The sequence below is a fragment of the Aptenodytes forsteri genome, unplaced genomic scaffold, assembly GCF_000699145.1.
Source record: "Aptenodytes forsteri isolate BGI_AS27 unplaced genomic scaffold, ASM69914v1 Scaffold132, whole genome shotgun sequence".
NCBI lineage: Eukaryota > Metazoa > Chordata > Aves > Sphenisciformes > Spheniscidae > Aptenodytes > Aptenodytes forsteri.
The window spans coordinates 4,918,148-4,938,803 of record NW_008795520.1 but is presented as its reverse complement, the minus strand read 5'-3'; the positions used below and the strand labels follow the sequence as shown (position 1 = coordinate 4,938,803).

Genomic DNA, 20,656 nt, shown 5'->3' with positions numbered 1-20,656 from the left:
TCTCTTTTAACTCTAGAATGTCTGATAAATTAAACTATGCAAATTCACTTTAGCTACTTGCCTGTTTGCAGGCTGAAAGTCAGAGCTTCTCAGGTCTCTATCTGGTCGTAATCTTGCTTGAAATCAAGTCCAGCTTTCATGATCTCTAAATTAAAACAGCACAAGCTAAATTGTGGATTACAAGTATTGGCAGTGAAATCCAGCTATGAATAAAGCCAGAGCATTCCCCTGTGTAGGGATGTAATAACCTGTGTGAAGGCAGAGTGGTGTTCAACTTCAAAAGGTTAGAAACGATAGGCCTTGACATACTAGATTGAAATGGTGAGGCAGAAGGGTGGTCCAGCAGTTTTAAAAAGAAGGGGAAAATGGGCATATTTCTGAATCTGACAGGCCTTGTTTAAATATTTCTTTTCTAGGTAAAATAATGGTGAATTCTAATAGTGAAGGCCTGGTACCAGTGATGACAAGCCCTCAGGCTTTAGGGTAAATCATGCTAGAGGAGGTATCAATGAGCAAGCAGAAGGCCCAGACTGGCTCAAGAGTTTTGCAGAGGGAACAGTAGGATGTTGTATCTTGCCCACAAGGTTTCCGATGGCTGATAGGAAAGAGAAGCCCAGCAAGAGCATGTTCTCAGGGGGCAGTTTGCTCGTAAGACAGGCAGGCAAATATTTAAAGAACGGAAGATGCTGTCAGTCAAAACTGGCTTATGTTCTTGCCTGCTTTGTGAGTCACAGTTTCTTAGTTTTGTTTACCTGCAGTGACTTGTTTAGTTCATTGCAGTAAAGTTTTCCTAGATTGCTAGTGAAGGTTATGACGTTGAAAATGTTCCCCTGATTCTGAACCAAGAATGCAATAGTAATTCTACTTCTTGTTTTTAGTGTTTCAGGTTCCCAGTACTCTTGCTTTTGAGATGCATTTTAATTATTGCTTGCAACTCAGGCTTGTGGTAATAGGTGCATATAATACATCTTTGTCACTTTGTATTTCTAGGTCCACTGGCCTTCTTTCCTCAGTGGAAGCTGAAACATTATGATGTTATTGTAGGTGTTTTGTCAGCTCGACACAATCATGAACTGCGCAGTGTTATAAGGAACACTTGGTTCAAGCACCTGAAGCAACATCCTGCACTGAGCCAACGGTAATCTCTAGTGTTTTGTAATTTGGGGCTTTGTGAGGGGGAGCGGGGAAAGACTGTAATGCTTAAATATCTTGATTTAATCCTTTTGTTTTGAAAGTATTTCCTTTTTTTGCTTTATTTGTGAGCATCTTGTACTCTGATAATTTTTTTAATCTGCTTAGTAATATGTAAGAATACTGCTTGTTCTGGGCTGGAACTATTTTTTATACAAGGAATAAAATGTAATTGTTTGACTGTTCACTACTGTTTGTTTTTGCAATTAGTTGCCACTGTTCATTGGTGATGTATAAGACTTTCCCTTGTTGGTGTTGCAATGTGCGCTTTGTACAGTATGCAACTTGAAATGCTTAGTAATTCAGGATACTTGAAAGCAGGCAGGATCACATTTGGTGAGAACCACAAAAAACGCTTACAACAGCCTCAGCTGTAAAGTTCAGATTTATTTCCCACTGCATCAGGTACACCAAACTGCTGCAGTGTGAGTGACCAGCAGAACCCTTCCTGATGGGTTGTGTAGACCTGACAGTCTGCAGACGCCTCTGCTCGTGCTGAGAAAGTTCTGCTGCAGTTCATTCCTGGAAACTTTGTCATCTTGATAGGCCTCATACCGTGGTACCTGCCTTGCGCTGAAAGCCATTTGCCATTCACAAATTTGGTGTCAGTGTGCAGTTTGGAGTGAAGCATAGCTACTTCAGTCCTCTAAAAATGTGACCTTTCATAGCTTATACGGAGTTCCAGGAGGATATTTAGCTGCTAGGTGAAAGACTGGGCTAAGGTGGATCCTCTTGCTCTTCATACTGCTTGTTGTTTCCTGACTGTGGCCCAACCATGATTGGGGCTGGAAAGAGCAACCTGTTGTTTTGCTACATCCCGAAGCTGAGACATTTCATCATAACGGGTAGTCTGGAGTCCTTGTTCCTTCTTTGATGCTACGTGTCTTTTTTCTTCTTATTATTTTTTTCATTGCCTTTTGAATGCAGAATATTCAAACAATCTTGAATTAATAACAAAGCCAGGCAGTGAAAGGCAGGGCTTCAGGATCCTTCAGTGTTGCCTTAGGTCTTTTTCTGTTTAGTGTGCTGGCTGTCTGGAATCCCATTCCTAGTTGCCAATCTTCCTGCGCCCTCATTATGAAATGTAAAAGGCTAATGTGGGTTTGGAATTGAGCCCCTATGAGGGGATTAACGTGGTTGCTTTACATAGAGACTCTCATTGCTGATTTTTAAGGGATTCAAAATCTTAATCCTGTGACAGACAGACCACTGTGATGAAATAAGTTTATTGAAGGTGGAGGGAGGAGGGAAGAGAACTGGTGTTAATAAAACCAAATTATTTTAGTGTCCTTGTGAAGTTTATAGTAGGTGCACGTGGTTGTGCTGTGCCAGTGGAGGACAGAGAAGACCCCTACTCCTGCAAACTTCTGAACATCAGTAACCCAGGTATAAAAATTAACTTTTTAAAATTCTATGATCTGAACTAGAACTAATCATCTTATATTATGAGAGTAGTTCAGGGTGCTTAACTGAGACTGCCAGTCTTGAAAATAAATGCCGCCTAGAACTTGCTGTCTTAACAGTTCCATAACCTTCCTTTAAGTACCGTGTGCAGGCAAGAAAGTGAGATATCTTTGGGGCTGTGAAGGGGAGGCCATTGACTTCCAATGGATTAGCATTTTGCTTGCATTGGGGGACATTCTCTCCCATATAACGTACATTTTTACTCGATCCCTGTGTAAAATGAAGTTGGAGAGAGCTGGAATGACCCAGTCCAGTGTCATACATGAAGACAGTAGCAAGGTGCCAGAGTCTCAAGCGTCAGGTGGACTTCTCTGGTGATGAAGTGAATTCTAAGCAAGTCTGGCTGATAGGTTTTTCAGATTCCACCCTAGAGAGGGAACAATTAAGACATGTACCATGGGGAAAAAATGAAATGCTGCCATACAAAAATTCCTAACTAAAATTGTAAATTCTTCCTGTCACCTTTTACTTTCTATTTAATTTTTGTTTTTTAATTGCAAGTTAACTAAGGACTGCTTGGCACTTAAACTATGATTCACCATAAAATGAAACTTCTGTTACTTTCTCTTTGAACGGCAACATCCACTGTTTAACCAATTTCCCATGAATAAATGGTACCTCAGGGCTTAGGGAGGAGATAATGCCAAAAAGCAGGCAGCTGAATTAAGTGGAGGTGTATGCCATTTTGATACATGAATAATTATTTTAATATGCTAATATACAGATATTCATGCAATCAAGTGAAGCATTTTCGTCTTCACTCTGTGGATTTATTGTGTTTCTAATCTTTTCTCTGTGGATATGTAGGCATTGACTTGCAATTGCTGGTAGCTGGCAGATTGCTGCATCACTCTGAGTTTCTCCTTGCTGCAGTCTGCAGCCAGTTGTATTTTCTTCTCCTCCAGCATTTGATTATCCTTGTGCACCTGCAAGCCATGCTAATTAATCAGAATTATCAGAATGCTTTGCGTGTATCCAGTGTGCTTTGTGTGTATCCAGTTCAAGAACTATGAAGTCTTCTCACATTACCTCTGTCCTTTCGTCTTCATACAGTTTTGAATCAGGAAATTGAAGCATTCAGTCTCCCTGAGGATGTACCTTCTGTGCTATCTGAAGACCGAATTGTCAGTGTGAACTTCCGTGTACTTTACCCCATTGTCATTACCAGTCTTGGGGTATTTTATGAGGCTGATGGGGTGGGATTCCAGAGAAACATCACTGTAAAATTGTACCAGGCAGAACATGAGGTAGAGTATTGTAGTTTTCTTTTGAAAGTGGACTAAAGCATGTTTTCTCTTTATTGTGGATTAAAGTTCTTACAGAAGGTGACATGCTGTATTGATGATTTAGAAGAGAAGTACTTAACTGACAAGCATATGAATTATATTTTTCTTCTGTTGCATTGTAAATTCTTATTTCACAGATACATATATACACACACATGCAAAAGATGAAAAGATGAAATTCACGGAGTGCTATGAGTTAATTTAAATGCCCTTTTGAAAGAGTGCTTATATCTGATTCCAAGACACAATTTTGATTGCATTTGAGGTTCTAAAGTATTGATAGGTCTTAAGGAATAAAAAATAAACTGTTGAATATATTTAAAACACATGTGCAGAAAGGCACATCTGGTGCCTTCCAGCAGAGAGATGCAGGACAGCTGTAATTTTTTCTTGTTTGTCTTCTGGCAAGACATTTTGAGATTTCTAGAAACTGGTATTATTTACAGGTAATAATCAAACTTCAGTGATAATTCCCCCCACTCCCAAGCTGTTATGGGTTTGATAGAATAGCTTAGTACTAACCTGGAGGGGAAAAAAAAAAAAATCATTGAGCATGATTGTCGCATTTGGTATATTGCATTTATCTCTACCAATAACTTGATAGGCCAATTTCAAGACTTCTGGCTATGCTACAGTGGAAAGAATTTTAAATTTAAGGTAATAATTAAAATCAAGTACAGAAAATACACTGAAGTATGGCTTTTATGATGAACTTCCAAAGAGTTGGGTTTATAATAGCAAAAAACAAGTCTACTGTAATCAGATTTGTTTGCTAAATGGTAGAATTCTAAACATTGAGAGCGTAATAACTTGATCTGCATTAGCTTTTTACTTCCAGTGAAGGAGAAAAATTAGTATCATAGGAGTGCTTGGAGACTGTTTTCTGAAGATTGGGAACCTGGCAATGCAGCATCTTTATGTCATTTGCTGTTATCTAAGAGCTGTTTGGTGGCCTATCTAATACAGTAGCAATTAAGTTCTAGGGGTCAGCATCCTCTGTTGCAATTAATAGTAGTCAGCTATTTAAACAGAAGATAGAAAATCTGTAGACTGGGAGGTGGGTCTGAATCTTCCAGATGATGTGCTCTGTTGGTTGGATTCTAGTTGAACTGGCACTCTTGTTCCATTGTTGCTTGCTTCCACCATATCAATCCAACACTTGAATTCTGTGGAGTCTGAGAGACTGTTGTGAGAATAAAACTTTCACTAAGTTTTATACAATCAATAAGCCTCTTTCCATTGTAACTAACTGAGATGATCAAGATTTGCATAATCTCACAGCACTTTTAATGTGTGGTTGGGGTTTTTTTGGTTCTGTTTTTTTTGTGTTTTCTGTTGTTCACAGGAAGCTCTCTTCAGTGCTCGCTTTAGTCCACCAAGCTGTGGAGTGCAAGTGAACAGGTTGTGGTACAAGCCAGTAGAGCAGTTCATTTTGCCAGAGGTATGTGCAGTATTGGAACTGCCTGCAGTTCTTTTAAGTCAGCCGGAGAGACTGACTGATAAAACTGGCCTTTGCTTGAGGCAGAAAAGGGTGAGTGAAAACCTCTAGTTGAGGGGGATATGCTGAAATCCAGAATTTCTTTTCTACCATCTCATTATCACCAATAGTTATAAAGCAAAAGCCTGAAAAATACATATTGATTAAAAAATTACATTGACAAATAGTAGCAATTTCGGAAACCTTTCCAGTTTCTGAGTGAAAATTGTACCTGCTTTGATTCTGTGGGAGAGTTTACCAGAGAATGGGACACTTCTTTCTCCCTCCTGCTTTTTCAGACATTAGTATACAAGATAGGGAGGGGCGGATGGCACAGGTTTCTAGGGAAAAGAGGTTTCTGCTTCTGATGTCTCGGACATAACAGCAAGATACTGTGTGTTACATTTGCAGTGACAGTATTAGTTGAATAGTTGTAATCAAGAAGCGCTTACTTGAGGGCTACTGAAATTACACTTCTTTCTCCCTCCTGCTTTTTCAGACATTAGTATACAAGATAGGGAGGGGCGGATGGCACAGGTTTCTAGGGAAAAGAGGTTTCTGCTTCTGATGTCTCGGACATAACAGCAAGATACTGTGTGTTACATTTGCAGTGACAGTATTAGTTGAATAGTTGTAATCAAGAAGCGCTTACTTGAGGGCTACTAAAATTTTGGTTATTCCTTTTCTGGCAGCACCAGTGAGGAATTGTTCGTTCATTGAACCATGAAAGGAAACAAGAATCAAAACCTCAAGAAGATCTGTAGTAGGGTCTATCTGTAATATAGTAGATGGAGTATGTGGTGCACCGAAGACTGACATTTGGGTTTTTAAAACCTGTCACCATCCTATGGCTGAAGTGGGGTTTTTGGGGTTTTTTTTCGTTTGTTTGGGGTTTTTTTTTTTTTTTTTTTTTTTTTTAAAGTGGATGCCCCTCAGAAATTTGGGAGAGGACTGCTTTTTGGGCAGTAATGAAAGTGTTAGCATTCTTGCTTGTCCTGAGATACCATTAGCTAAGCTCACGAGGCAGGGTCTAAAGTATTTTTTTGGTTTGGTTTGTTTGTTTGTTTGTTTTTAATTCTTTTTGGGATTGGGGGTGCAGTCCAAGAGTAGGGTTTTGGTATAGGGATAATAGAACCTACTTGCGGCTGCTTAGGAAGGAAGGTGATTAAACACAGAAGGAACAGAATATAGGTAGGAAAAAAACTGATATTGTTACAGTGAAGGTTTAGTGAACACAAGTTGACTCAGAATGAGAATTCTAGTTCAGCAGACCCTCCCAGGTACAAGGAATTGTTCCCAGTGGACCAGTGATCTCTCACTAGATATGTCAGCTGCCATTTTAGGCTGTTTCTCTTCATTTAAATATTCTCCTATATGACTGGACCCTTGCTGCTATTTCTGTAAGTTGTCTTTGGGTCTGGATTGTTTTGATATGCTAGAAATTAACTGTTTTATGAAAGAATGGAGCAAGAGAAGATTGAAGGGGGAGGAGAGGACATTTGGAGCCAGTTTAATCCCTGATTTATTCCCCTGGCTTTATAAGAATGAATGCGTTTGGAAACCGGCTCCTTTTAAGGGGAATCTGCAGTTGATTAATTGGTTTATCATCTTAAACAGTTTTTACTGAATGCTATGCAAGTTTGTTATGCTGGCAGGAGACCTTTCGGGTGAGCAGACCTCTTGCAGTATTTTGTGCATGTGTTTTGACAAACTAATTTGATATCAAAATGAATCAGGGCTTTTTACTTTTTAAAAAAGAGTATTGGTTACCCAGTAATTTGGTAGCATAACATGTAAGCCTTTTCCCTGTAAGATTTTGTTCCGAGATACTAAAATTCTAGGCAGTTGTAATTTTGCTATAAATGATTGCATTTTTCCTGAAGGGCAGATGGGAAGTATTTCATTTAGAAAGGGGCTATTAGTATTCATATATTTCTTTGTGTGGGCTTCCTTAATCTGATACGTGTCATGCGCTGAATACTTACAGGATAACATGATGTTTCAATGTAGATTAATAGGGCTTATGCACAGCATGTTGTCTCCTGTGATACTTAGGATGCTGAACCATACAAGATGATTCAGAGGAGAGAGAACGCCCACGTGTTCCTATCTACTTGTTTGAGAGCAGTAAATTTAGTGAACTGTTTAATTGTCACAAGATGGTTTCTGAGACAATATCTATTCTCTGCCTTTCCACCTTCAAGAAGTAATGGATTGTACAGACTGCTGAAGAGCTTCATTCATCTTCCAGCTGAAGTGCTGCTCTTTCTGCTCATCTTGGGGAAAGGGAGGGAAATGCAGTATTAGAATAAGCATCTGGCAGGCCAGATTGTCAAAGACAGAATCGATCATTCAGCTTTGGAACGACTGAAAGCGCAGAAGAGCAGAACCACTAGCAGATAAGGAAAACTCACACAGGGGCTCTTACAGCCAAGTCTTAGCAATGCACTTATTTTGTCAAAAAGCCATGGGCCGCTTGCATGAAAATGGGACTCTGTACTATGCATGCTCTGTATTACTAATGGGGAGTAATTGGAGAAACAAAAAGCACAGCACTGTTTAACATTAGGAAAGGAGTTTGGCAGGGCTGCATTATGTCAGTACACCTGTTCGGTATTCACTGTAAATGCCACTGCGCTCTGGCAGCAACAAGGCTGGAATTTAAATGGCGAAAAACAGATGATGTAGTCTCAGGTGTGCCACTAATGTTTTGCTTTAAGCATTTTCAGGCCTCAGCTTTCATTAAGCGGCTTAGAGTAAGAATAGCTGAGGGCTAAAGTCATTAGAAAATTTGCTTACAAGTCTCTCAACCTGGAAAACAATGATAGTTTGCAGCTTTAGAATACCTTGCACTGAGGTTCATTGGTAATAACTGATTAAAACTCTTGATACATGTTTGAAGTCAGTATCAGTAATAGTGGTAAGAATTTTAATGTTTCTGGTTGCTGAGGAGTGAAAGGACTCTCAGGCTCACTAAACAACTTACCCAAGGTTGTGTCTGTAAACAAGGCACAGAAGTGGGATTAGACCCCAGTCCCTACGGCAAAAAACATTGGAATGGGAGATGACAGTCACTGCAAATAGAGAAATTGAGCATGTGCGTCTTACTGTGCAGGGTCTTCAGGGGTCCCGCCACTAAAAAAAGTCTTAGTAGTGGTCCATTTGTTTTGGCAACTGATAGGTAATTAAACAAACAAGGGGAAGGTATTGAGCATGCAAGTCAGGCTTGAATAAACACTGACTAGCTCCATTATTAGATTATAAAGCTGGCATTATAAATAGTAGATGGAAGACTTCTGAAGTACACAGCTGTCATTAAATAGTGAGACTGCTGCAGATATTAAGACCTACTTCTAGAGGAAAGCAAAGAATTGACCCGAACTCTAAGCTAGACTCAATGGTGTGTCAGTAACTGGAGAGTTTCTAGAGAAGGTTTCTGGAGTACAAGGAAGCTGAAATGGGGAAGAGCTGAGAGGTTAGTACAAGTAAACAGACTTTCTACAGCAACAGAGATGCATCTACAAATAGTTGAAAGAAGTTGTTTCTCTGTCCCAAGGTCCACGCTAGCTACCAGTGTTTTTCCTATGAAATTGGGAGAAACAAAACAGAATGCGCTCATCTAGCAGTCAGGAGCATAATAACCCTACACCTACTCTATACTACCTTGTCATAAGGGTGAAATTGCTTTAAAAAAATTAAAATATATAATACTACCAGTACCACATACCGCTTGTCCCTTTGCGTGTTCTCAGGGTTCTTCAGGAAAGTCTTATATAAAATGGGTAATAGTTGGACTGTTAGGTGGATTAGTTTCAAGTTGAGATGAAATGCTTCAGGAGCATAATAACCCTACACCTACTCTATACTACCTTGTCATAAGGGTGATATTGCTTTAAAAAAATTAAAATATATAATACTACCAGTACCACATACCGCGTCCCTTTGCGTGTTCTCAGGGTTCTTCAGGAAAGTCTTATATAAAATGGGTAATAGTTGGACTGTTAGGTGGATTAGTTTCAAGTTGGATGAAATGCCTTTTAAATGCAAGAATTTAGACACACACACACATACATATATATATATATATAAAAAAACCATGGAGTGACATCACTTAAACTGACAGTTAAAACCAGAAAATTTTAAAGATACTCACTTGTCTTTCTCCTCCTTTCCCTACCAGCCAAGATGTGAGGTCAGAGTTCTGTGACTCTCCCACAGTAGCTTGTGACAGCTTTGCAGGATAAAGGTGGTTGTATTTTCCTTTGAGTTTTGCTGATGTCAGGATCGAGTCTCTGATCTCTGGTTTTGGCAGATAACTAAAAAGCAGCACTTATTTCCAAATCTGCTTTAATGTATTCTCTTTGTAATGCAGGATTTTATAGTTGATTTTTAAATATTCACTTCAGGTCACCTTTAAATGCCATCTTAATGATGTTAGAAAGCCAAAGCCTTTTTACACTAGACTTCTGTTAAAAGTTTAATGTTCCTAATATAGAGATTCATGATTAGTCTTAAAAGCATGATTATGTGTTACTGAGTTTCACAGATGTATTTCTTTTATGTGTAACTTATTTTTATTGAAGTCTAAGTAAAACATCTATGTTGTGCATTCAAGCTATATGTTGCTTGAAGTTGACTATTTTAACATAAAAACCCCCAAACTGTTTGATTTTCATCCTTTGAAGTCTTTGAATACCTGCATAACAGTGTTTTGCTCTCTTACCAGAGTTTTGAAGGTACCATTGTGTGGGAAAGCCAGGATCTTCAGGGCCTTGTTTCAAGAAACCTTCATAAAGTGATGGTGAATGATGGAGGGGGTGTTTTCAGAGTCATTACAGTGAGTCACCTCACCTTCCCTTCCACCATGTTTCTATTTTTCCTATAATTCTTGGGTATTTAGCATTTTGCTTTCCTGTGTTTCTCTGTAAATCGTTAATTCAGTTGGGCTTCTCCTGTTGTCTCAGAGGGAAAGTTTGCTTTGCCTGGGAAAAGGACAGGGCATGCAAAAAATGATGCTAGTAAGCGGCATTTTCTTTTATTTTGAAGGGAGTAAAGTTCACCTATTGTCTTTGTCAGGTGTGAAGCAGTATCAGTATATCAGAGATGGCAAAACATGGGTCAAAAATCCTGTGCTAAAATCCCAATTGATGGGATTAAGTCTGGTTTTTTGCTTTTTGGCAATGTGTCTCTTTTCCTGTCAAAACGTTGCTTACTTAAACATGCTGTGCTGTTGTAATTTAGCCAGAATAACTTTACATTTTGCTCTCAACTTCAAAACTAGTTTTCTAAAAGTTTCAGTGGTACCGCTAGTTTTAGGTGAAACTTCAAAAAAAAGTCACAAAACTTTACAGTTAAAAATCTTAGTCTTAGTCTTTCATTATGCAGGTACCTAAACCAGAAGAGCTTTAAATTAATTTCATTCTCAGTTGCCAGAAAACTTCACACCTTAAAATCACAGGGAAAAACACATCAGTAATGAGAGATGAACTAATTTATTTCTTTCCATTAATCTGTCTCTAGCAGGCAGGGGAAGGGTCACTGCCACATGAACTCACAGAAGGTGTGGAGGGAATAGCAGGTGGTTTTATCTACACTATTCAAGGTAAGTCTGCAAAACATAACATCATGTTTGAAGTTATGGTAAAACAGTAACTTTAAATTACATTTCTGAGGTAGAATTTGTGCTATCTCTATGAACTTGATCAACTTAAGTTTTTAGTGGAAACAATTTCTTTCTGGTTTTTTTAGGCCTAATGTCAATGTCCTGATATGGTTTCTTTGCTTGCTCTTTGTCAGCCACTCCAATTGAATTGCATCCCCTTGTCTTTTTATTAACAGAAATACCATTTTTCTCTAGACTCTCTTCTCTGTCCTCGTTTTTTGTTACCCAAACCCAAGTTAAAAAATTAGGTGCAATGTCATCCTCAAGAAGTCTTTCTCTGATAATTTTAACATTTTTTCCAGTCTTGCTACTTTTAGAATTAGAAGTACTATGCCATGATGTTTAATATTAACTACTGACAAACAGTGACTACCTAACAGAGCCTGCTTTTCCACCTCTATTTTTGCTGGTTTACACCTATTTCAGCAGAATGTTCACAGACCCTATAGGAGTCCTTTCCAGTGTCTAAGATTGCAGCCACATAGCACTAGAGTCGATGTATTCTTATCGGTCCATCATAGTCAACATGAGCAGTGACTTTCAGAGCGTTATTCCTGTGTTTTTGTAGTTAGGCCTGGCAGATATAAATTGGGCAGTCCTGTTGTCTTGTCATCTGTGTAGGAGCCTAAACTGAGGTGTGCTAAAGCCCTTCCATCCTGTTTGTCAAAAAGTTCTTCAGTACCACGAACTATCTCCTTACCAAGAAGTTCACTATTCTTGCAATATCTTTTTAGCTTTTATCTACAGTCAGTTACGTGATAAAATTCAGCGGGGACTGCCTATGCTACATCAAAGCAATGCCAGTTTGATTATATTTAGCGTAGGATTTTTTTTGTTTGTTTGGGGGTTTCTTCAGTACCACCTCCTTACTCCTTACCAAGAAGTTCACTATTCTTGCAATATCTTTTTAGCTTTTATCAGTTACGGGATAAAATTCAGCGGGGACTGCCTATGCTACATCAAAGCAATGCCAGTTTGATTATATTTGCGTAGGATTTATATGCTTCGGTGTAATTGATATAACAGTAGCCTTTTTACTCTACCGGTAAGAGTAATAGTGAAGTCCCAGACAGCTCTTTAATATAAAGAACCTTGAAAAGTTGAATCCTTTTATTACTGAAGAGAATACTGTTTTACTTTAAACTTTGTGTAATCTGTATCAGACCTTATGCAAAAATAAATTTCTTTGTTGTTATGCAACTTTTAACATTTCATAGAAATTTTTAAATTGATTGTAGGATTTTCATAACCCCATTGAGTTGAACACTTCTTCAGATTCATTTTGTTAGTATGTCGTGTATGATCCAGGAGAAACATGTGAAATAGTATGTAGGTATGCATCTTTGTTTAATGATGGGTGCTGCTTCTTTCAGAAGGTGATGCTCTTTTAAAAAGCCTCCATACTCGCCCAGAAAGGTTTACAAGTCACATAAAAAATCTTGAAAAAGAAGATGCTTTATTGAAGGAAGAAAGCAGTACCTATGACGATATTGTTTTTGTAGATGTTATTGACACTTACAGAAATGTTCCAGCCAAACTACTGAACTTCTACCGATGGTAAGTTGAAAAGAAAGCATTTTCTCTTAGGAATGTTGCTGTTTGTAGTGCAAGATGATCCAGCATGTTACATTATCTGACAGGTTCCATGAAACACATACCTTATGTGATGTACTTCATTAAGTTGTATTTCTCTTTCACAAGTTTGGGGGCAAGTAGTGTATCTAATGAATAAAACAACAGGATCTGTATTTCTTGAATGCTGACCCTTGGTGCCTCAAATAAGCATGAGCTGGCAAGACAGGCTTCTGCTCCAAGAGTCCAGGTGTGAAAATTTTCATGTCTCCTTGCAATTTCTTTTCATTTGTTTCTGACTGAAAACTAGCAGCTTTAGTCTCTTAAAGGATGGCTTTTGGCCAGCTTGTAAACTTTAGTGTTTCAGTTTGTGAATTTTGAAATTGACTTTTGTCCTGTCACTGGGCACCACTGAAAAGAGCCTGGCTCCGTCCTTTACACCCCTCCCTTCAGGTATTTATAGACATTGATGAGCTCCTCCCTGAGCCTTCTCTTCTCCAGGCTCAACAGTCCCATCTCTATTAGCCTTTCCTCATAGGAGACATACTCCAGTCCCTTAATCATCTTGGTGTCCCTTTGCTGGACTCGCTCCATCCAGTATGTCCGTGTCTCTCTTGTACTGTGGAGCCTAAGACTGCACACTGTACTCCAGATGTGGCCTCACCAGTGCTGACTGGAGGGGAGGGATAGGAAGGTTGTGTACAGGGAGGACGGAAGGTTGAGAGGAAGAATTTTCACAGTGTATTAAATTGTCTGTGGTGAATCTAATAAGTTATTACCTCTAATTTGCAATTCTTTCCATTAGTCTGAGACAACTGTTTCAATTAATTGATGTTGCTGTGGAGTAAGAAATACAGCCGACAGTTTTAGTTGCTTGCAAGATTATGCACTTATTTAACAAATTTCATGGTTATGAATGTAACTGAAAAACTGAACCATGCTTTCAGTTCTAAAAAGGGAGTTTAAATGTCAAGACTTAGATCTTTGTGATAATTTCTTACAGGTTAGCAAATTTTTCAAGATTTAGTAATAAAAGGCTTAAGGAAAATGCATTTCTTGTTAAGAGAAGTTACCCTTAAAAATAGTGTTTGTTACTCAACCAAGGAATAATCCCTAGAATTTTAAGCTGCTTTGGTTATTTTACAAGTGACAGATATTCAACTATTTCAGACAGTTAAAGATTACTTTTTTCATATTTGAAGGGTGCTTTACTGAGGAAGAGTAAGTACCAAGTTATTTCCACGCATATTTCTTACAACCTTCTACAGTTGTATTGCCCTTGAACTGACTGTCTCATCCTGAAGAGTAGGCTGCTGACATGTAGTCACTGGCATTTAACAGCTGTGCTGCCATCATCAGAAGGGACTCATATCCTTCTGAGGTCAATACTGTCTAAGATGGATTCATCAGTAAATCCACCATCTGTCCAACTTCAAGTTTGTTTTCTTCAGCTCATACACAAATCCGTGTTGTAAGATCATCATAGGATGCAGCTGCATCTCTGTTGTGGTTTAACCCGGCAGGCAGCTAAACACCACACAGCCATTTGCTCACTCCCCCGGCCCAGTGGGATGGGGGAGAGAATCGGGCGCTCTCAGTCGGTAGAGCATGGGAAGCTGAAAAGTCCTTGACTAGTGTGAGCACTGCTTAGCAACAACTAAAACATCGGTGTGTTATCAACATTGTTCTCATCCTAAATCCAAAACACAGCACTGTACCAGCTACTAGGAAGAAAATTAACTCTGTCCCAGCAAACACCAGGACAAGCAGTCAGCCTTGGTCAATAGGGAAAACATTTAAAAGTCAAGGGTAGGAAACATTCCTTCCCTCCCAGCTCCCTGTGCACCTGGCAGAGCATGGGAAGCTGAAAAGTCCTTGACTAGTGTGAGCACTGCTTAGCAACAACTAAAACATCGGTGTGTTATCAACATTGTTCTCATCCTAAATCCAAAACACAGCACTGTACCAGCTACTAGGAAGAAAATTAACTCTGTCCCAGCCGAAACCAGGACAAGCAGTCAGCCTTGGTCAATAGGGAAAACATTTAAAAGTCAAGGGTAGGAAAAACATTCCTTCCCTCTTCCTTCCCCCTCTGCTTCCCAAAAAACCCTTGCGGAGTGTTCTGTTGCATAACTGTAGTTTGTGGGCTGCAGCTCAGCATCTCATCACTTTTCTTTTTGGCTACAGGACTGTTGAATCAACGAGTTTTGATTTGTTGCTGAAGACAGATGATGACTGTTACATTGATTTGGAGGCTGTTTTTAACAGGATAATGCAGAAAAAATTGGACAGGCCAAACATTTGGTGGGGAAAGTGAGTTGGTTTTTTTTAACTTGTCTTTAAGAGATGCCACGTGAACGGTTTAATGCTTTAAGTCTGTTTTCATGTGGGTTCCCCTTTTCTGCTTATGGAAGCTAGTTATAAAAAGCAGGACTTTTGTATGTGTAGAACTTTGAATCTCAAAATAGAGAAATCAATACTTTACAATAGCTTTCCAGAGTGTGCCTTTACAATGAGTTGAACTTGCTGAATACCTTACCTAGTTTTAAAATGTGTTGTATATGCCTTTGTCGTGGTACTTAAGTAAATAAAAGTATTCCAGCAGTACAGTAAAGTTAAAATGCTAGTACATACTAGAATTGCAAACTTTACTTTTTTTGAAGCCACTGTGATTTTTCTGGTGGGCTTGAGTAAATGGGGTAAACAGGAGAAACAAAATTGCCTTTATAATCTGCACTTCGTTTTCAAGTCTGTCAATGACAGGCATTGCTGCCCACTTTGCTGCTGTCTGAAATGCTAGGTCTGTTTTGGGAATTCTTGAGTGAAGTTCCCCAGCCTGCATTACGCTTGTGAATAACTAGGAGGATCAAAATAGCCCATCTCTTCCCTTCCCTTCCATCCACGGAATGCATTGCTACACTGGTGTAACATCCAATATAGCAGAAATGCTACGCTGCTATAACATTCCATATAGCACAACAGCATGATGCGTCTTCCTGTTGCCATCTGCTTATTGAAGAAAAGCTGCCCTTTGCTGCTAAAGCTGTCTGGCTTCACAGATCTGGTACTGACTGTTGCTTACTCATAAGGTGATTCAATAAAGTGTGTGTGTTGAAGTGTGTGGAATAGCTGGCTATCTTGTGATGGTCTCAAAGATCTGAGTGGTGGCCACGTGTTCTCTAGCCTGCACAAAACCCCTGATTGCCTGGTGCCTGTTAAATTTTCTTGGGACTACCTTTAGCACAAGGCAAGGCTAATAGTGAAGGTAAGATAGGTTCATTCTAGCAATGTAAAAGGTCAGGAACTTGATGACAAGATGGAAACCAACTTGCAAAAGGAAAAATAGCACTATGTATAAGCTGCCTGGGCTGCTGTTCCAGCTGCTGTAGGGAAAGCTCTTCTGGAGCATGTTCTTGGCTGTATGAGCTGAGGATGCGATACCATAGAGATTGCCCTCCTTCTCCTTGGTGTCCCTCCCTATGCAAAGGTAGGTGTTCCTACCTTTGTGTTGCTGCCTACCATGGGCCTGCTCCTTGGCTAGTTTCCTGGTTACGTGTTCAGCTTTGTGGGTAACCACTGAGTGTAGAGTCTTCTGAGCGGTTTTGGGGAATCGTTCCAAGCTCTCCTACCTTTCAACTCAGTGACATCTTGTCTATTTAGACTTGAGCATTGGTGACAGTGCACATGAAATGCTGTTAGGCTTCTCTGAGAGGTGGTTCTGGTGTGTAGAGACCTTAACTTCTTGAGCAGAAGGTTAATATACCTGGCCCTTGAGGTGACTATTGATGGTCTCCCTTCCTTCTGCTCCTCGGAGCACGTGTCTGAGAACTCAAAACTTTGCATTCTTCATCTATACCTTATTAAGCTCTCTCAAGAAACTCTCAAGTTTCTTGTTCGTTGTCCAGTGTTCCTTATAATCTCTTGATACTCTCTCTCAAGAAACTCTCAAGTTTCTTGTTCATTGTCCACTGTTCCTTATAATCTCTTGATACTTAATTAATTCCTGTACTCTTAGAGAAACTTACCAGCGTTCTTGTGAATTCTGAAATTATCAGCTTACTCGGGCAGAAACCAGGGATGAGATCTCAGTGGAACTGGGAAGGGAATGCTTTGGATTGAGCAGTACTTATGTGTGCTGTCAGTTAATAGCCCTTTTCTGTCTCTCACTTCATATTGTGTGGTGGTTTTGTTCATTAATTTTAAATCACCATTTAAAAAGCTTATCATCTAGCTAATTTAGAGCATTTCAGGACTGCAAGCTGGAAAACCAAATGGTCCAGGTATCCTACTTCAGAACTTTGGCTCATCTTGGAGAGAGCATACTTATCTTAAGTTACTGCTATTCTGTTCTTTTAAAACTGCAGTCAAAAGACTGGTCGCCCTCAGGCATGAGAGAGAAGTCTTTGATGGATCACTGGTCATGTGTGCAAATGACCAAATTTACAATGGGGTAGAACGTACCAAGCTGTTTCTGAGGGAGACTGAATCTAATATGAATGCTGTAAACGAAAAGGCAGGTCACTGAAGTTGGCTCATCTACCATGCTGTGGAAAGCAGAGGGAGTTCAGAATGGCACCTTTTCTTGACCTTAATTAGGCCAAAAAGAAACTTCAGATACTTGAAGAAGTTCTCCATGAAGATATGTTTCACTTGTAATATGAACCTCCCCTTTTCCTGGGGTGTAAGATATGCTGTTGAGTGTAACATCCTTCATGTTCTAGTAACAGACTTCTAGGCTTGCCTTAGAATAGCCATTGAATGAACTTACGAGGATCAATAATGCTTTCTTCTGCAGACTGATTAATGAGTTTTGCTGAGTCTTGCTGTAGAAATGGTGTGTTAAGGTATCAAGTAATTTTGAGGTTACTGACAAAACGAAGTGACAAGTGCTGGGAGGGAAGAGTTGGACAAAACATCTTTTCTGTATCTCTCTGGAGAACTTTATGTAGGGGTGACATCTTCAAGTGTAAATTCTCTAATAGTCACAGTTTTCAGGTAAGGCAAGCGTGAGATGTAAAGAACAATGCTGAAATCACTACAGAGGTATTAAATGATTAGCAAAGCAGGTGCCCCTCAGTCTGGAGGGGGTTGCACCCTTCCTGCTGTGACTTGCTAAGAATGGAAGATACTGAGTCTGAAGTGAACTCAGGTATCAGATGTGACTTTTATCTACTTGTGCTTTAACACGTCAGCTTCAGCTGTGAATGTGTAGAGTCTGATAACAGATCTGCAACTGAACTGTAATTTGTCCATTATGGGGCTGTTGTCTGAGGTGACAATTCTTAGTAGCTCGCTAAAGCTTTTAGCTGCTTGTGCTCATGACTGAATTCAGCAACACTTGAACCTGTTTGCAGAAAGGGGGACAAACTGCTGCATTGACACAGTTATGCCACTTAGCTGTGAGTGCATGAAGTACTTGTAAGGTAAGAGGAGCGTAATACCAGCCTGTTCCTGAACAGGAAAAACAGGGCGTTTCTCACTGCCCAACACAGCAGTTGAACAGGGTCCGTAGTGCTGCATGGTGCGGCAGTGTGTTAAAGCTAGCTATGCCACACTGCCAGGGGATGGGAGTCAGCGCGGAGAGACTGTGCGGAGCACTGCTGGCTTTCTGAAGGCCTCTAATAGTAAGTACAATCTTCCCTAGAGAAGATGACTGCCAGGAAGGTTTTTTGTAATTCAGTGATGGCAGCCTTTGAACATCTGCTTTGTTGAGTTTCATTTAGAAAACAGCTTAGAGGAGGTATATAAAAAACCCCCACTACTTTGCCTTGCTTCCTGGTTTTTAAGCAGCCACTAGTTTTATCAGGAAAAGGGGTTGTGTAACATCGCTGTAACAGCATGCCTGCCAGAGGCACCGACTTTGTGTCGTGTTGATTAACAAAAGGGGGTTGGACATAGACGTACCTGTTACAGAACATAATTAAGGACGCTTGTGCTTACCTGGATCAAAACCCAGCAGGGGGTGCAGAAGACCTGACTGTCAATGCTGCGTTTGTTTCTGTTCAGAGAACTTTCTCTTATTACCCAAGATTGAGACCAAACAAGTTACACTTTCAGCTGTTGTGTTGGACTAGATGTGTGCCCTAGAGAAATAAGGCTAGGAACTATAATTAGGATCACCTGCTACTTCTTCCTCTTAATATTGTTTATTATCAATGTTACTTCAGTTGTTAGCAGTGTTCATAGGTTTCACAGAGGGCTTTGTATAAATATCTCACGTCTAACGCGGTCTTCAGTTTCAGACTAAACTGGGCAGTTGATCGAACTGGGAAATGGCAAGAGCTGGAGTACCCAAGTCCTGCATATCCAGCCTTTGCTTGTGGGTCCGGCTACGTCATCTCCAAAGACATTGTTCAGTGGCTGGCAAGCAACTCCGAAAGATTAAAGACGTACCAGGTAGTAAAGCGTTGGTTCAGTTTTTCTATCTTAAACTGGTCTGGGGAGCAGCACATGTACTGGATGAGATGGAAAGAACATTGCTCAAGTGTTAGTGCTGGGTTCCCCTGGTTGATGCTGGATTTTTGCAGTGCTTTTGGTCACTATACTTAGTGTCTTTTCTAGGTCAAAGCACAACTGTTTTGGACAGAGAACCTCTGGAGCTGTAACCTTGACTTTTGTACTGTCTTCTTTTGAGAACAATGTATTACAGGAAAGCTGGGAGGAATAATTTAACACCTCTAGAACAGTCAGACATAGGTTTCTGTAGTTACTGTTTTTTACTGCTGGTACATGATGCAACTTATTCTAGTTCCCAAAGTCATGCTTTGTGGTTTCCTGGTGCTAATATCTGTATTTTTTATTTTAATGTGCTGTCTCAGGGTGAAGATGTGAGTATGGGCATCTGGATGGCAGCTGTAGGACCCAAGCGATATCAAGTGAGTCTGAAGAAATTCTCTGACCTTATGGAAGGAGAACATGCCTGTTGCTCCAAATAGCATAAAATAGAGGAAATTTTTTTTTTTTTTTTTTTTTTAAGAAAAAGCAATTGAAACAGCCATTTTAAAATCCAGAAAACACTTGTTAAAATGTATTTAAAAGAAAAACCACAAAACCCGTACACCAACCCCCCCCTCACCACCAGCAGCCCCCATCCCCCAAGTTCTCTGTATAGGTCTAGACATATACCTCTAGTTGGTGACCTTTGTGTGCAATGTTTATTGCTAGAAACAATGAAAAGAAGTAAAGATTGTCAAAGACTAAATTCCTGGTAAGAAAAACTATTGAAATGGTTCTCTCCCTAACAGGATAGTCTCTGGTTGTGTGAGAAGACATGTGAGAGTGGAATGCTGTCTTCCCCCCAGTATTCTCCACAGGAACTGAGAGAGCTCTGGAGATTAAAGGAACTCTGTGGAGATCCTTGTAGATGTGAGGAAAGATGATGGACTTGCCTTGGAAAACAGGGTAGTGTATAATGATCATGGAAAAGTGTACACTTGGATTCGTTCTTGGAACAATAAGGAATATTAAGGTATCTTTTCATGTTGGGTTTCAACTAAAGTATAACAATATTTGCACAGCCCTTTTGATAATTACAAGCGGACTGATACTATTCATTTTCTATAGTATAGATGTTGATCTGACAAAACCCAAAAATTGAAACAGCCATTGGATTAAAATCCAGAAAACACTTGTTAAAATGTATTTAAAAGAAAAACCACAAAACCCGTACAAACCAACCCCCCTCACCACCAGCAGCCCCCATCCCCCAAGTTCTCTGTATAGGTCTAGACATATACCTCTAGTTGGTGACCTTTGTGTGCAATGTTTATTGCTAGAAACAATGAAAAGAAGTAAAGATTGTCAAAGACTAAATTCCTGGTAAGAAAAACTATTGAAATGGTTCTCTCCCTAACAGGATAGTCTCTGGTTGTGTGAGAAGACATGTGAGAGTGGAATGCTGTCTTCCCCCCAGTATTCTCCACAGGAACTGAGAGAGCTCTGGAGATTAAAGGAACTCTGTGGAGATCCTTGTAGATGTGAGGAAAGATGATGGACTTGCCTTGG

The 20,656-nt window shown here is 39.8% G+C and overlaps 1 protein-coding gene across 1 annotated transcript; it reads left to right on the top strand.

The window, feature by feature from the left end:
- The first annotated feature begins 591 nt into the window (after positions 1-591).
- Positions 592-20,228, top strand: B3GALNT2 (beta-1,3-N-acetylgalactosaminyltransferase 2). Its single transcript, XM_009281831.1, has 12 exons — positions 592-661; positions 991-1,138; positions 2,477-2,577; positions 3,709-3,902; positions 5,287-5,382; positions 10,145-10,255; positions 10,942-11,020; positions 12,454-12,637; positions 14,840-14,965; positions 18,889-19,048; positions 19,471-19,527; positions 19,897-20,228. The coding sequence occupies exons 1-12, from the start codon at positions 592-594 to the stop codon at positions 20,029-20,031; spliced, it is 1,461 nt and encodes a 486-aa protein (XP_009280106.1). The 3' UTR covers positions 20,032-20,228.
- Positions 20,229-20,656: the final 428 nt, after the last annotated feature.